This window comes from Hesperophylax consimilis, chromosome 24 (assembly GCF_061612785.1).
Source record: "Hesperophylax consimilis isolate HC1 chromosome 24, BYU_Hcon_1.0, whole genome shotgun sequence".
NCBI lineage: Eukaryota > Metazoa > Arthropoda > Insecta > Trichoptera > Limnephilidae > Hesperophylax > Hesperophylax consimilis.
In genome coordinates this window covers 16,576,631-16,594,938 of record NC_142859.1, presented here as the reverse complement: position 1 = coordinate 16,594,938, position 18,308 = coordinate 16,576,631, and the positions used below count along the sequence as shown (strand labels likewise).

The 18,308-nt window shown below is 33.5% G+C and overlaps 1 protein-coding gene across 1 annotated transcript in view; it reads left to right on the top strand.

Annotated features, from left to right (window-relative positions):
• Positions 1 to 18,308, top strand: part of glu (structural maintenance of chromosomes 4-like protein gluon) — a 35,643-nt gene that overhangs the window by 1,234 nt on the left and 16,101 nt on the right. The window contains exons 3-10 of the mRNA XM_089646329.1: positions 896 to 1,087; positions 4,091 to 4,270; positions 5,218 to 5,322; positions 6,116 to 6,303; positions 7,854 to 7,994; positions 8,841 to 9,009; positions 9,991 to 10,103; positions 10,789 to 11,001. Coding sequence (XP_089502455.1) covers positions 896 to 1,087; positions 4,091 to 4,270; positions 5,218 to 5,322; positions 6,116 to 6,303; positions 7,854 to 7,994; positions 8,841 to 9,009; positions 9,991 to 10,103; positions 10,789 to 11,001 — 1,301 coding nt within the window. The remainder of the gene's footprint in view (positions 1 to 895; positions 1,088 to 4,090; positions 4,271 to 5,217; positions 5,323 to 6,115; positions 6,304 to 7,853; positions 7,995 to 8,840; positions 9,010 to 9,990; positions 10,104 to 10,788; positions 11,002 to 18,308) is intronic.

Sequence of the window (18,308 nt, the reverse complement as noted above, 5' to 3'; positions counted from 1 at the left end):
ACTCAACTCCTACGTGGAAGCGAGCGAGAGATGTCGGGCGTATTTAAAGAAATCAGGTAAGGACAAATACCGATAGGCAGACCATAATAAACATATTACAAACACATTTGTTGCATTTCAAATAATATTCGATTTTCGTTTAGTACTTTTATAGCTTGGGTATGCTGAGTTACTATGTAGAAATTTTGACTAAAATATTTTAACTATTTTCTTTGCCATTAAATCGGTTTATTCGGTGTCAGTATCACTGCTGAGTTTATCAGGATCATGTTCATAATGATTGGACAAAACTGCAATACATTTTTTTTACCAATCTGCACTACTCGGCTTCACAGAAATAGTTAAAATAATGTCAGATATTCAAAGCGCCGTCAGTTTCAAATTTGCTTGACTTGACCGATAAAAGGAGCATGCGCTCTCTACCGTCTGTCATTCTAGGCCTTGTACTGCCATCTGCGGATGAAACCAGCGTTATTTCTTTAAGACGAAGCACAACGTAGTTATGCAAGTCATGAGTTTGTTGTTTGAAAATTTGATCCCTTAGAAATATTTTAGATAATAGCACGAAGTTGGATTAGAAATGATCAAGCATTTTTATAAGCTCAGAAAAAGTATCAGATCTATAAAAACTGCTACTTACGAACCACCTTTTTGTTATTTAATTTTAAAAAAAGGTTTTGGTGATGTTTTTTCTTGCATTAATCAAAATAGGCGTCTGGTGTTAAGCGGGAATATAAACCTTATCTCCATCAATATAAGGAGTGTTATTGTTAGCATCCCGATTCCAAATGTTACACGATGTGCTGCATCGCCTTAACACTGTTTTCCCGCATAAGGCTCGGTTACAATATCCTATCATTTTATATTGACAATTTTTTTATTTATGTGTTTGCAGAGTTTTACTGCCATCATCGGCCCGAATGGCAGCGGTAAAAGCAACGTGATCGACTCAATGCTGTTTGTATTTGGGTACAGAGCCACCAAGATCAGGTCGAAGAAGATATCCGTACTTCTGCACTCCTCCAAGAAGTTCCCCAACATCACCAGCGCAACCGTCTCCGTCCATTTTGCTCAAATTATCGATCAGGTTATATAAATTTATTAAAAGAATGGCAGAAGTAATCATCTGGTTGTATCACCCTGGTATAGACCACAATTCAGAACTAAAACATTGTTTGAAATGTCTTTAGCCGTGTCTGTTGAGCGGATTTGAATAGCCAGGTACTTTCCCCCACCTTCTCTTCCATCTCCTTCCCCTCCCCATGACCTTCGGCTTTACAACATACCCTAATTATGGTTGCCATAGTCCCACTGGCTCCAGACGGTTGGGAGCAGTTGGGTCTCTTGTGCGGTTTTCACATAAAAAGTTGATGCAAGATGCTTATGATGTACCTTCCGGCAGGTTTGGACATATGACTTCAGGTCATCTGTAAAAGACCCTAAACACTTTCCCATTTGCAGAACCCAACATGTTGACCCGCCAACCATATTATTATTATTCCGACTGCCCGACAAAGGGAATAATAGTAATTTGGTCGGCGGTTTCGCGTTCACACGATTCGCTTTGCAGATACCTGACGTTGGATTATTATTCTGCAAGTTGGATTGTGTTGAGGATCTATTAGTCGTGCCGAATGCGCAATATAGTTCTGCTTGAGGTTGGAGATTGGGCAAAATTTCTCTATTCTGCTTACTTCAAAAAATATGTACTCCCAAATTATTGAAATAACACTTCAACTTAATTAGTGCAAGAAACAAATATTTAAATCAGGGGAGATGGAAAAAAATGCATAAACTAGGCTATTAGTTTGAGTTATTTAAATAATTTGTGCATGTTTAGATTGAAGCAGAACCTTTCGGCAAACGTCACATCATACTAACAAGATCAAATGTGATGTCAAAACGCGGAAAATTTTAGCTTTGATTGAAAAAATCAAAAAAAACTTTAACCCCCTTATAGGTCGGGTAAAATATAGTTAATATCTCAAAGCCAAATATGATATCAAAATTTATATTTGAAATAATGGTTGCAATTCTACAATTTCAACTTGATTACATTGAAATTTTAAAGCAAAACTTGTATACCATTTCGATGGCTGGAGACAAAACACATTGAGACAACCTATGTATTTGGTACCAGCGGGGTTGGCACGTTTCTTGAATAAACCATGTCATCATTCATATGTCAACTGTGTTAAGCACTAAGGAGATGGTGAAGGCGATACAATGTTCTTTTTACAACAACCTTACTACAAACTTTTTGTTTCATACAGGCAGTCTACGAAGGTCTTTTGGTCAAAGACCTCCCAAAATATGCTGCAATAGTATTAATATAAAGAAGGATTTAACGAACTACCCAATTATGTATTAATTTATTTTTAATATTCGTACTGAAATACCGAGTTCCAGTGCCATCTAGCGTCCAAATGAGAAACAGAAGTATGTACCTAGCGTGGATCACTTCAAGTTTTATCCCGAAGCTATCTCCTTTCTTTCTCTTTGCTATAGAGACAAAGGAGGTAAACACTATCATGTCTGACGTACGCTTAGTATCATACAAAATTTATTTTCAAGGGATTTTCGGACATGACCGCGTTGAGATAGAGATATCTACGACCTAAGATTATTAACCACTCGGAACATTAGAACGTCAAAAGACGTAAATATGATAATAGCGGTCAAGACATTAGTACGTCTTTTCACGTAAACGCGCGAGATTTTACAAAAATCGATTTATTTCCATCACTAGTATACGGATTGCCATGATTTAAAAAACAGAGTATCGATAATGAATAACGCTACGCGTCTGTATTCAAGAATATCTATGGAATTTCGAGGTGCATTATCTAAGTCGATTGGACTTGTCATCTTGTTCGTTCATAATTTATTGCGTTTTTAAATAATTTATTAAAAATATTTTAGTTTGGACGGTTAATATTTTGAGGTGACTAATAGTTTTTAATTATATTTCTTCAATATATAAAGTGTTATTTCTTTATGATACTCAGAAAATAGTACATTTTTCACAGCTTTGAAATAATGGTCAGCGATTTTTACATATTTTTGACGTTTTCAGAAAATGTATATTTAGAAACGCAAATATTTACGTATAACAAAACAATACGATAGTGAATTTCATAATCTTTCCAAAACATTTTTTAGAATGAGGCTACGTTTCCCAAAACGTGAGTTATGAAGCTTTTAACAAAACTCGTGAATAACACAAAAATTTTCGCGTTTTGACAGTTCGCAAAGGAACACAAAGTAAATAAAAGACCTTTTCTGAGAGGTTAAGCTATTAGAGAGAGATGTGAAAAAATGTCAGTCGTAAGTTTTTTGTGTTATAAATGATAGCCATCTTGAACTTGAAATAATGTTTATCCATTGTTGACGTAATTTGCATGGATTAATTTAAAATGTCAAATTCTGTGGATATCGTATTGAAAGAAATCGCAAACATTTCATTGAATCATGACAAATGTATTCAAATAAAGTAACAATTAGTCAAGTTACAAGAGAGAAAAATAAAGAAGTTAAAAACAAAAGTTATCATTTTTATCAGTGCAATAAAATAAATGTACTTTTGCTTTCATTGTTTACGTTTTAAGTCTACTGATAAACAATTGACTGAGTTTGGAGACAATACAGATTAAAATTAAACTTTTAATAGGAAAAGATCTTTAAAAGAAAGAAACATTGATTAGTTGTATGTGTAAATAATAATCTTAAATTTAACAATATTGTACATTGTACTACCGGCTACAGAATAGGTGGGTACCGGCAAATTAATTACATACATTGGCGTTTTTATAATATTCATTATGAATTAGCAATATGTATTAACATTTCATATTAATTTTTTTTTCGATTGACCTTCCGTTTCTGAACCCCTGGAGACGCCTCTGCATGCAGGTGTATGTTTGAATTCTTCTGTTGTAAACTTCTAGATTTGAATGTAAAGCGTGGTGTTTTCTCTTTCTAACACCATTTAGATTTTATTTATGACAATGACGGTAAGGGAGATACAATGATTTCTATGAAACCATATTATGATCCTGAGGGGTTATTAATGTTTATTTTCCTCTTTCAGGAAGGTGAAGACGAGTACACAATTGTACCAAATTCTGCCTTTATCATTTCAAGAACTGCCTACAAGGATAATAGTTCCCACTATACTGTGGACGGGAGAAAAGTCCAGTTCAAGGAGGTGTCCAGGGTCCTCAAATCCTTCAATATTGATTTGGACCACAACAGATTTTTGATTCTACAGGTAAAAAAATATAAATTTTTAGATTGGCATTCCTAACTTACAAATAAATACAAATTTTTAACTTTGCATTCCCAAGTTATAAATAACCAGACATCATTATTCCTCTGGCTATGTGTGTGCACATTTTGAAGTTAGAAAAATATGTGTATATATATTTTTTAATACTTTAGTAATTAGTATACTCATTTATGTTAACTAAAATAAATCATTAAATTAGTTTTCACTGCTTTTGATTTTTTAATGTTTCTCTTCTACATCTTATCTATTTAATTTATGTACTTATTATTATTATTTACTCAATTTGCTTATATGTATTTAAACTAACAGGTATATGTATACATATACCTTTTCATTTTCATTTATTTATTGTTAATATTTATTTATGCTATCCCTCTTGTCATTGTCATTATGGTCACCCTATGATTGTGGCTGATAAGCCAACACAGGTACTTTCTAATACTTATTTAGTCATTGGAATGTTATCTTTACGAACTTTAAATAAACTGCGCAGCTGTAATTTTTGCTTAAAAATGTTTGTGTTTGATTTAAGATTTTCACGGCCAAAAGTATTTTTGTTATTTGTTTTTGGGGTATTATGATGTGAAGTGTGTACACATCATCAGGGCAGATGTGTACACATCTGTACACATCTGCCCTGATGATGGACACTGCAATGCTGTCCGAAACGTTGGCTAAAGAAGGAGTTAGCGAAACACGGCATAATACCCCAAAAACAAATAACAAAAATGTTTGTGTTTATTTTTGTAATAATTTTGTAGGTTTATATTATCAATATTATATTATGTTTACATATGTGTATTTTTATTTATTTCAATTGTGTCGCTGCACATCTCGACACAGGATTTCCCTATTTAGTTGAGCAACTTATGAATTTATTGTAATGTTCTATTTTTAATAAATAGTTAAATTAGAGTATTTTGTTTTAGGGAGAAGTGGAGCAGATTGCTATGATGAAGCCTAAGGGACCAAACGAGCATGAGTCTGGAATGCTAGAGTATCTGGAAGATATCGTGGGGACTGCCAGGTTTAAGGTAAGTTAATTCAAATAATTAAATAGTTGTCAAGAAAATTAAGTGAAATCATTGTCATTATCGTGGCATTACAATATCCCAGGGCGGGATTTGGCCTCCTTCACAAATGTTCTCCATTGGCTACGTTCTCTCGCCGTTCGCCTCCATTCTTTAGTCTTTACCGTCCTGCCCCAATCCTCGTCTACGCCTTCTATCCACTTCGTCGTTAATCTACCTCTGAGTCACTTCCCGTGAGGTACCATCACGGTCTTGAAACATGCATTTATTATTTTATATTAAATGACAAGAAACTGAGGTGACGATAATGGTTGTAATACATTTGTCTAATAAAATAAGTGTGTGTTTATATATTTTTCCTGTTCAGTAATTTTAGTTACAAAGAACGTGAAGTGAAATTATAATTTTTAAAATTTTGAATTGAAATTTTAATACTTAAAAAAATATATGTTTATTTCTAATCATATAATATGAGAGCATATTTAATCACCTTACAACAGTTTTTAGTTTTCGGATACATTCAGAAATATGTATTCCATTTATTTGGATTTTATCACAAAGCAGAAATACTCCGACCTTCTGACAGAAAGAATATGGCCGAGGCCTGAGAAGTAATTAAATAAGTAATTAAATAAAATCAAGGCAAGTGTGGTGAGCTACTAGCAAATTTACGGTGGATTCGCCGGCGCAAGACGGATGCAAACGTCAGAAATCCTCGGTGGATTTCTTGGCACACTAGAGGTTAAATGTTTTGAGCTCTGTATGTATGAAAGTTTGTTGTTGTGTGTTATTCCAGGAGCCCATAGAGAAGCTGTCCCTCCGCGTGGAAGAGTTGTCGGAGGCCCGCAAGGAGAAGCTGAACCGGGTGCGCCTGGTGGAGGGAGAGAAGCAGAAACTGGAGGGTCCCATGAAGGAGGCCCTTGCGCAGCTCAACATCATGAATAACCTCACCAGGGCCAAGAACTCGCTGCTGCAGAAATACATGTACGTCAATTAAAAACATTTTTATACGGCTTATGCTCTTCTTTCTTATTCTTATATATGGTTTCCGGAAACTTGTAGTACAAGCGTGAAAATGGTGAATCTGCATTACATTGAGTCAATGTTGTAGTAAATCAAATTTTTAGGTAATATTTAAAAATTGAAAGTCGTTCGCTAGGGGTATACAATTGTTGTCTTTTAAAATGTGTCGAAGTGTATGTACCCGGCTTCAAAACTTTTTAGACTCTTTAGTTGTCAAAATAAAAGTGATTTAGATTCACCGGCTTCCCTCTTGTACTAGTTTCCGTACACAGTGTATAATATATCGAGCCACTTTTTTTAATCAGCGTCCTAAATTATTAGATGCGCCGCCTTAATATTTCAAAATACCAAAATAGCACCCCTAAGATGGACTAAAAATTAGTTTAGGCAAAACATGAAGATCTCTGATATTATACACAGTAAAACAACTGCCTTAAGTTTGGCTAAGTTCTTCCAAAGCGATAGTGGAGTCACCGTGGCTGTTTGACTTACCACAAGCCACTAAAAACAACTTGAGAGTTTTTTCGATGTTTGTATTATGTCGTAATAAATTAGTGTTGGCGGAGGAAGTGTTGTTAAAAATTAAAGGAAAACCACAACTTGCTGTATCTGTTACAAATTTTTTTTAAATCTGTTCTTTTAAATAACGAAGAACGCCCGCTATTATTGTACAAAGGTTCCTATTTTTATAATTTTGTAATTACCTAATATTACCAGCGCTATACTGTTTATGTTAAGACACTATTCCATCTGTATATTTATCTACACTTATTTGTTTATAAGTTGTCTATTTCATATAACTGTAGTTTTGTTTAAAAAAAATGTGACTAGTTTTAAGAAAAAAACTTTGTATGGCCAAGATCACCCTTAACCCTTCAGCACATTCATCACATTTGTTCAGTTTGCAATGTTTTCTGTGTATTTCAAATGCGGTATAAACACCTTATTTCTTAATTTTACCTAAAAACAAATAATGTTTTAGCAACTAGATAAAATTATCTTTCTGTTGTATGCATTTAAAATAAACATAACTATTTCTAAATAATAAAATTTTAATATCAATCGTCAAAAATGTTGTCAAAAACGCTAACCACATTTTTACTTAATTTTTTATCCCAATCATCGAAATAGTGAGAGTACTCGATATTAAAACACATTCGTTTTGTATGGAGAATTTGTAAGAAAATTGTACCTTCAATTTTATCTCTTTCAAATAATAAAAAATAAGAAATAATTTTTAAAGTTAAACCGATTGTTAGGATAGCGGCGCGAAATATGAATTGTTCATTTTTGGCTAATTTTAGGATTTTATTAATGGTTCCAGTATAAGAAAGAATTATTATTTCCCTTTTTAATGTCAAAAAAATTATGTATTTTCGCATGACAGAAAAAAAAAGATAAAAATACTTTTATAAAATATGGTCGCCCGGTCATATATGCCCTCAATTGCTGGAGGGGTTAAGTGAAAGCCAAAATAAATAATTTGAAAATGAATATTTAAATTATTTTAGATACACAACAAACAAGAAAATAAATGTCACTAAGGAAGAAAAGGACAAGCATCAGGCATTGTTGGACGAATTGGACCAAAAAATGAGCGAATTGAAAACTGTCAAAGATACAAAATCTCACGAATACCAACAAGGAACCAAGTAAGTTATATATATTTTTATCTGTCATTTATTGGTTATTTTTTGACCAACAGTCATCAGCCATTACCTGTTATATCAGTGAATAGATCATAAATATCACACACGCCTTCCAATAAAAATGCCTTCCATGTATGTAGATTTGAATGGAAACCAATGTTGCCAACCTAAATTTTAACTTATTAGATTGGGACTGCTAATCAACATTGCGTACTCTGTCTCTGTTCATTAAAGAGCAGTTTGAGATGGCTTTAGCACGAGTGGAAAATACTCTCAGTATCGCCCTGGTGAAAGACCACTGTTCAGAATCTCAACATACCCAAATTGAGGATGCCATTGTTCTACTGGCTCCAGACGGTTAATTTCAAGCTTATCTAGGGAGCGAACAGGCTTGGTGTACATACTAAGGATATTTTAGTCGATGTTATCTGTCAAATGTAATTGTCTCGCTCGATGTGGACTATTAACTAATGTTGTTGATAAATAATTTTATTGTTTTTAAGGATAAACTAATCTTTAGGAGACAAGGTTTTTTATGCATAGCACAAAGGATATCATCTTATTTTTAGGCAATAATTATTAGCCTGAAATTATTAGCTTATAAAAATTGAAAAAATCTTCTGAGAAAAAATACATGCCGCTGACGGGAAGGCTGCATGTTCAATTCCCATCGGCGGCACGTGTTTTACGGCCTGGGGTTTCGCATTCTGTTAGTCCTCAGTGAATTTCTATCCATATGTATTGTGTAGTTACCTAGCTCACTTAGGCAACATCTACGAGTGTGATCTTTTCAAGTCCTTTGCGCCATCCCATGTTTATTTATATTTTATTTTAATATTATTATTCCAGGAAATTTGAAAAGCTAGAAGCTCGCAAGGAGGAGCTGACAGAACTCTTTAAGCGAATGAAGACCAAGGATGTGTCACTTCAAGCTGAAATGACGCAGACCCTCAAAAGGAAGAAGAACATCCAGGGAGTTCTGGAGCAGGAGAAGGGAAAACTTATTGATTTTGAGCAGGTGAGAATCTATGATATCCTATTTAAGAGGTTACTTATAGATAGCACTAAATAGTAGCTTAAGAGGTTACCCGTAGAAGGACCAGATAGTAGTTTAAGAGGTTACCCATAGATTGTATATAGTTGTCGATAATGCAGTCTATAATAAATACTATTGCAAGCTCAAGGTGGAGGGGTCCCGAATAATTCCTACCGCCTGCTAAAGAAGCCATCAGAGCTCATTATATCACAATAAAGTCCGGTTAAGTGTTTTGTTGACACAGAGTTTTATTTTAAGAGTTGTGAGACAAACCCGGAGTCACAACAGAAACTAAAGGTCCTTCTCACTGCAACGAATTTTAGGGACATCCCGGTTCTCATAAAACTGTACAACGCATTGGTTAGGTGTAGGCTTGCTAGTGGGTCGGTTGTTTGTAGCCTGCATCAGGTGAAGTAATTCCTCATGTTGGAGAACAAATTTTTGAGATTTCTGTACCTGAGGGAGGCTACTACCCGTGGCTCTATCCTACTGAATTTCTCTTATGTATGCTCGGAATGAACCATCTACGGGTCGGAAGGGATGTGCGCGTTGCTTCACATTTCTTCAGACTGATTTGAAAACTCGACTATCATGGAGAGCATTCATTTGTATGTTCCCAATGGTTATCTCCGACACCGACAGCATAGACTGTATTATCCCCTTTCCAATAGTCATGCCTGTGGGGAGAGCTCTCTTGTAATTAAAAAGAATCACTTAAGAAGCAGAGTTTAAACGGTAAGCTTTGTTGCTGCTCGTATAAAGGCTTAATTATTATCTTTAAAAATGAATTAAAATTGAATTTAACCTTGTTTGGTGATCAGATATGAATAGCCAGTTACTTTCGGACCTAGCTCTGCCCCATCTCCCTTTCCAGCATCACACTTACCCCAATTCACTCTGGAAGTAGTTGGTACCTCAATTTCATCTTTTATTGTTTAATTAATCTTACTTATATATTGCCAGGTCCCAGACAAAAGTAAGAGAGATATCAAGGATTGCCAGGACTTAGACACAAAGCTATCACAACAAAAAGAATCTAAAGAAACGGAACTGCAAAGTGTCATGGCAAGCATTGGGTAAGTCCATATATAATAGAAACAAGGGAAGATGGGCCATGAACCGTCGTTAGCTTGAAACTGAGCGCACAACGTGTCGCCAACATCGTTCACCTATGCAACTGCAAATCGCATCTACGCACAGTGGCACCACACCTTTGCTTCAATCTACACACTGAACACTTAACCTTCAATGGCTACGCCGCTTTGATGTGTATGCGCAATTTGGTTGTAGCTCAACGTCAGTCGGCATGCCTTCGTGTCATATCTCTCTTTGTTTCTCTTATCTATGGGTAAGTCAGTCTAATATTTCAATAACTTTAAAAAAAATCTGATTTAATATCAAAACATTTAAATTGGAGGGGTGTTTTTAAATAAGTACCTTTTAGCTCTAGCGCTCAATAACTACCACTTAAGAATCACCTTGACGGTCAGAGCAACGACACCGACAGCCGTGCTGCAGTGGTTTCAAATCAGACGGCATATTTTTATGTCGTACGGTATGAAAAATGCCTTAATGTCGGTGAAAATTATGTTGAAAAGTATATTAAGGTCTAGGATGTTACTTTACTTCTTACCAAGGTGTAGGTATAGTTAAACCGGGCTTAAGGCGTTCTTAACAACTACATACGTCAATGCTGAACCGGCGCATAAGAATAAGTATGTGAATATAAAATTAAAATATATGATGTTTTAAACATTACAGTGCAGAAACTCGCGGTCTCCAAGAAGCTAAAGACAAGGTTCAACTGAAATTGATAGACCTGAAGAAGGTGGAAGATGAGACGAAGAAAAAGTTCAAGCTGGCCGAGTCGGAGCTGAAGATCTACGTCAGCACCGAGGAGAAGGAAAAGGAGAAACTGCAGAGTCTCAAGGAGGCGGTGGAGCAGACTACTCTGGATATAGAGGAGAAAAAAAAGTAAGCTATTTTTTTGTTTTAACGAAAGACAAATATTTTCCCTGCTTAGGGATACAGTAGAACCTCGTTAATTCGAAATCCAGCGGACATCAAAAATCAAATTTCGAATTAACGAATTCCCACGTAATTCGAAATTTTATGAAAAAAAAAAAAAAAAAACGCCAAAAATCGATTTTCTCGGCCGCCTCTTCAAATCCGGGTGGTATTTTAGTTGTAAATTCTTATTAATACCAATTATTTCTTTATTTTCGCGGTCGATTACCGTAGCGGCCGGCCCTGTAAATTCAGATATTCGTAATAAATTCGTAAAAATGCTATATATTTACGCGTAAATCGAGATTTTGCTGCCGATTTCGGTCGCGCCCTACCCTTTAAATTGAGATATTCGTAAAAATACAATATATTTCCGCGTAAATCGAGATTTCGCGGTAATTTTCCGTCGCGGCCGGCCCTTTATTTCAAATATCTGAATTTGAATTCGTAAAAATACGATATATTTCCGCGTAAAACGAGGATTCGCGGCCGTATTCCGTCGCGGCCGGCTCTTCAAATTCAGATATTCGAAATAAATTCATAAAAATGCTATATATTTACGCGTAAATCGAGATTTCGCTGCCGATTTCGGTCGCGGCCTACCCTTTAAATTGAGATATTCGTAAAAATACGATATATTTCCGCGTAAATCGAGATTTCGCGGTAATTTTCTGTCGCGGCCGGCCCTTTATTTCAAATATTTGAGCTCCTGGAGCTCAACTTATGGAGAAATAGAATAATGAACAAATTATTTATAAGTCTGCATATTGTTATCATTTATAATGTTAAATAATAAATAAAATAAAAATAAAATAAATATCTGAATTTGAATTCGTAAAAATACGATATATTTCCGCGTAAAACGAGAATTCGCGGCCGTATTCCTTCGCGGCCGGCTCTTCAAATTCAGATATTCGAAATAAATTCGTAAAAATATGCTATATTTCCGCGTAAATCGAATTTTGTCGGCAGTTTTTCGTCGCGGCCGGCCTTTTAAGTTCAGATATTTGAAGTAAATTCGTAAAAATATGTCATATTTCGGCATGGATCAAAATTTTTCGGCCGATTTCCGTCACGCCGTATTTTTTCAACGCGGATATTTGAAGTAAAGTTAGTAAAAATACGATATATTTACGCGTAAATCGAAATTACCCGGCCGAGTTTCGTCGCGGCCGACCCTTTAAATGCAGATATTTGGCGTAAACTCATAAAACTACGACATATATCCACGTAAAATGTATTTTCTCGGCCCTTTAACTCGGATATTCGAAATAAATTTGAAAAAATACGACATTCCAGTGTAAATCGATTCAGATTTACAAAATAATAATACTAATTAGGACGATGTATAACCACGTAAAAATACATTTTTCGGCGTTTTACCGCCACGGCTGACTTTTAGATTCAGATTTACGAAATATTATGATTTATTTTCGCAAAAATCAAATTTTTTCGAATTACACGAACAAATTTTCGTGTGCGGACAAAAATAAATTTCGAATTAAAAAAAATTTTGTATGAAAAAATTTTTCAGCGGAAATTTTTTTTGCGAAAATTTCGAATTACGCGTTTTTTCGAATTATCGGGGTTCGAATTAACGGGGTTCTACTGTATATCGTGTACAGCTTATACGAGGGCTGTTCGGAAATTAACCACCATTTGGCTACAAATAAAAAAACCTGCATAGATACAAATATTTTCTTAAATGCTCCTTAACTCTTTGAGTGCTTGAAGTGCCTATCAGTCGCGTTCGTTATGCAAATTTAGTGTATTATTAATGAATTGGAGGACAACGAAGCTCGTAGAATTGAAAGACTTCATAGATACACACTAGATATAAAATGTAAAAATTTTATAGCTAAATAAAATATATGTGATTAATTGAATCTGTTCAAGCTTGGAGACACGGTATTCAGAAAGTTGTTCAAAATATCACGAGTTATGGCATTGACCAATTATTAACTCCCTTTGTGTCAAAAAATACATGCCGACTACAAATGTATGTCAAAGTGATGTATTTCAATTCCACATTGCCAATTTTTATTTATTTACATAGCTGGGAAGTAACCGTAGTTAGGAATGTCATGCCATAGACAATACTTGCCGGTGTTGCCATCGTAAAATGATTTCCATTTATTTCATTGTCAATATTGGCGAAGGCTATCGACACACATAACAAGCGCAACCGTGCTCAGGAAATCGATATAAAATCATTGTCAGTTAAGTCTATCGATCTGATATTGTTAAGTTATCGATTTAATCATGCAAGACGGGAACTAGTAAACTGGACATTAACGACAATTCGAGAAATCTCCAACTGTTGAGTTAACCGTTGGAAATAACGGTGACGTTGATGAGAGAACTAACATAAATAATAAATAACGATTCTAAGAATATTAAGGAATTCCAACATTAGAAAGCTTCAACGGCAGAATTGCCTCACATCATACCCCAATTGGGGATGCCATAGTCTGACTGGCTCCAGACGGTTGGGAGCAGTTGGGACTCTTGTTGACTCTCTTCCCTTCTCCTTCACTAGAACTACATAGATGTTCTTATTCCTATTGACATTGACAAATCGATGTTTTATTTTTTTATTTTTTATTTTTTTTTATTATCAATATAAAGTTTTTTTACAGGTTTTTTTTTCGAAGTCTGTCTCACTAGGATAAACCTGTGTCGAGACAGACGTATTTGATACATGAATTAATGTTTACATATTTTTTGATACATAAAATATTTCATTAGATTAAATGACATTGTGAAAAAGATACAAAATAATAAATAATAATAATAAATGATAAATTTGTTAATCAGCATCTAGTTGGAGTACATACTTATGTAGGGATTTTTATAAAATTTTTGATCATGGATCTGTCTTGGCTGATGATCCAAGACTTGATGTCTGTTTTATATTTTTTTAAAAATTCGTTCAGTCTAATGGCTAGTGGGAGAGCATTATATAGCCTTGTTGCAAAATATCTAAAATTTCTCTGGCCAAAAGTTGTTTTAGCGAAAGGGATTTGTAAGAAATTATGTCCTTTGGTTCTAGTATCACCAGCAGTTTGGATATTGTCAAAAGTAGTTTTGTGTTTGAAGAGGTATGTTAGTATGTTTTTAGCATAAAGTTGCCTAATGTCCATAACACAGATTTTCCTAAAGATTTCATCCGAACTGCTTGTGATTGGTAGTTTGAGGATAATCTTTATTATAAGTTTCTGAGCTTTAGATATTGGATCAATGGCGGCAGCGTTTGCTCCTCCCCATGCTATGATACCATATTCTATTAAAGATTGACAAAGTGCATAGTAGATTGTTTTGAGCTGGCTTAGGTTGAGAAAGTTGCGAGTTTGTCTAAAAAAGTAAATGAATTTTCTAAGTTTGTTTGCTGTAATGGTTATATGTTGTTTCCACTTTAAATTGCTGTCAAAAATAATACCTAAGTATTTAATTTTAGTTACCTGTTCTAAATAAGGGCAATCACATATTATCGTATTTGTCAGGTTGCAAGCACATATTTTAATTTGATTTTCTGAGTTTCTTAAGGAAGGATTAATACTAAATTCAATGTATTTAGTTTTGGTCACATTCATTGTTAGTATTATTGTTTAACCATCTTTTAACCACAGTTATGCCCCTGTTAGCTTTTATGTATACATCATTCCAATTGCTTGATTTGAAGAGGAGAACCGTATCATCAGCGAAACTTACAATTTTGGCATCTATTTGAAGATTACATAATTCATTTATGTATATTAAGAACAGGGTAGGACCTAAAACACTTCCTTGAGGCACGCCGTAGCTAATTGGTAATTGATTGCTATTGCAGTTATTGATTTTCACACTTTGCTTTCGGTTTGACAGGTAATCGCTAATAATAGTAAGTTCATCACCATTTATACCAATATTAGATAGTTTTTGTAAAAGTTTAGAGTGAGAGATAGTATAGAATGCTTTGCACAGGTCTAAGAATATTGATATGCATTTTGATCCCTTGTCTAAGTTTTCATTTAGAAAATCGGTAACTGTTGCCAGGGCTTCGGAGGTGCCTTTATTTTTCCTGAATCCAAACTGGTTGAGTGATAGTATGTTATTTTGTTCAAGGTATTCGATTAGTTGATTATTAATAGTTTTTTCAAAGACTTTAGATAGTGAATTTAGTAATGTAATTGGACGATAGTTAGTTATGTCCGCTCTAGAGCCTCCTTTATGTATTGGGATTATCTTTTTTTTTATTTTTTTTTTTATTTTTTTTTATTTTTTTTTATTTATTGAAGATAATATATTATAATTTTACTGGTCTTCCATTAAAAGCCTTAGCTTGTGGATGGAAGAAGAGTTAACATTTCACATATTATGTACAAATAAAGTCACGTGTACAGTTAATACAATGCAGTTAATACAGTTAATACATTTCATATAATTACAATTACTATTTACTATAATCATGTATTTCAATATATATGTATGTGTAGGTAATATAGACATATGGCAATCAGACCCGTTAACTAAAATATGTAAACATATATGTATTCAGTAAGAAGAAAAACAAGTAAGATTTTTAGTGTGACATTCTCTAAAATACTTTTTGATGGAGTTCAACAATTGAATTTTGTTCCTAATGCTTCTGATTTCTATTGGTAGGTTATTGAAAAAGAATTTTCCTTGGTGAGTATAATGGTGTTGTGCAAAAGAAGTGTTTAATTTGGGGCACACAAATACATGTTTAAGTCTAGTGCGATTTTCAGTTATGAATTCGTATTTATCTTTTTCTTTTATAATTTGTATAATTGAATTTTTTATAAATAAGTTTTTAAATGTTGGAACTTTGAATTCTTCGAATATGCTGTCAGTTGGGAAGTCTGGAGGTTTTTTTAGTATAATTTTTATTATTAGTTTTTGAACAATTTCTATGGGGGTCAGATTAGTTTTGTAAGCTGCTCCCCAACTGATAATGGCATACTGAAGAATAGACTGTACTAATGCGTAGTATATTGAGTATAGGTTTTTTGTTGATAAGAAGTTTCGTATTCGTAAGAATATATGAATTAACTTCCTAACTCTTTTTATTGTATGGTCGATGTGATCTTTCCATTTTAGGTTTTTATCTATGATTATTCCAAGATATGTAATTTTATCCGCTATTTTCAGAAGTGAACAATTTTGTTGGCAGTGATTAGTATCGTGTTGTGCGAGAGAATGATTATGTAAGAATATTTGAAGATTTGGAGGTACAATGTTAGTGTTAATTTCGAAAGGAATGACATATGTTTTATTACTATTTAACGACAAGAGGTTATTGTCAAACCATATTTTTAGATTATTTATGTCTTCTGTAGCTTTTAGATTAATTTTTTCCCAAGTTTTTTCTTTTATTATAAGGACTGTATCATCAGCGTAAGAGATAATTTGGCCATGCAATGGTTGAATAAATATGTCGTTTACATACAAAATGAACAATATTGGTCCAAGCACGGTGCCCTGTGGGATACCAAAATTTGATGTTTCTTGGTCGCTAGTTTGGTCATTTATTTTAACAAATTGTGCACGATTGTTCAAATAACTTTCTATCCATTGGACGGCTTTATCATTGATGTTATTTAATTTCAGTTTTTTGATAAGCTTTGCGTGTGAGATACTATCGAATGCTTTTCTTAGGTCTATGAATATTCCTGCGCATTTATTTCCTTCATCAAGTGCAGAGTATATAAATGATGTTACATTTGCTATTGCATCTTGTGTGCTTTTTGTTTTTAAGAATCCGAATTGATTGGAATGTAATATTTTATTGTTTTCTAGAAAATCAACAACCCTTTTTTTCACAATCTTTTCAAATATTTTTGCTATATTCGATATTAGTGATATCGGTCGATAATTTGAAACATTTTGCGGGTCGCCGGTTTTGAAGATAGGGGATATTATAGATTTTTTATAATTTGTTGGGAATATGCCTTTAGTCAGACTGAGATTGATAAGGTGGTTTAGTGGTTTCAGTAGATACATTTTCATTTCTTTAAGAATTTTCACAGAAATGTGGTCAAAATCTGGAGAGGATCCGTCTTTCATGCTTTCTATTACAAGTTGTATTTCAGTTTCGGTAGTTTTTTTAAAAGTGGATAGTGTATTTTGTTTTTGGGTATTAGTTTTTATAGTTTTTGGTGTGTGTACAGATTTAGTGATTTTATCAGCGAGATTGTTTCCTACTTTAGAGAAATAAGAATTAAAAATGTTTGCTGTTAGTTTTGGGTCTTTGGATACATCTATGATATTATTTTCATGTTTTAAATATTTTATAGAATTATTTTTTTTCTTATTTTCAATTGCATAATTTACCGTTTTCCAAATAACTTTTAGATTGTTTTCTGAAGTATAGATTATTTTTTTAAAGTAGTCGTCTTTACTTTTTTTAATTAAAGCTGTTAATTTATTTCTATATTTTTTGAGAACTATCTTAGCATTTTCATCGTGTGGATTTTTAATTGTATTTTTATATAGCCTTTCTTTTTCTCTGATAGATTTTATTAGGCCACAAGTGATCCAAGGTTTTATACGTCTGAATTTTGAATTCGTGTATAATGAGACCTCTGTTGTGGAGGTTTCAATATGATCCATAATTTGTTTTTCAAACATATTTGAGCATTGTTCGACATCGTTAGATTGTAGTATCGTACACCAAGTTTCTGCTTTCAATTTTTTCTCTAAAGTGGCAATATTTGTGGTTTTTTTAATAGTAATTGGAGCCTTAATTTGTGATTTTATTTCATTATCATACAATAATAAGCAAGTGTGGTGGTCAGTAATATTCGTTTGCCAAATCATTGTTTTGATTTTATATAGGTTTTGTAATTTTATGTTTATCCAAATATGATCTAAGCAAGACGATTTTTGTCCGTGCATTTCTCTAGTATTTTTGTTTATGCATGATTTAAAATCTAATTCAGTCATACAATTTAGGAACTCATTTTTGAAAATATTTTCTGATTTTTCGTTAATGTTAATATTAAAATCACCCGCGATAAAACAGGTTTTATTTTTAAGCGGTAGTAATATATTTTTCAGTTGAGTTATAAAATGTGAAATATTTGATTCGTGTGTTCTGTAAATGGCAATTATGTGATAAATATATTTATCGAGTTTAATTTCGATTTGAATACAGTTAGTCAGTAATATTGGGTGTTCTAAAGTCGTGACAATACTGAATTTGGTGTGAACGAATATTGCGATTCCACTATTTTTATTGATATTTATTTTAGTTGGGATGTATGTATAGTTAG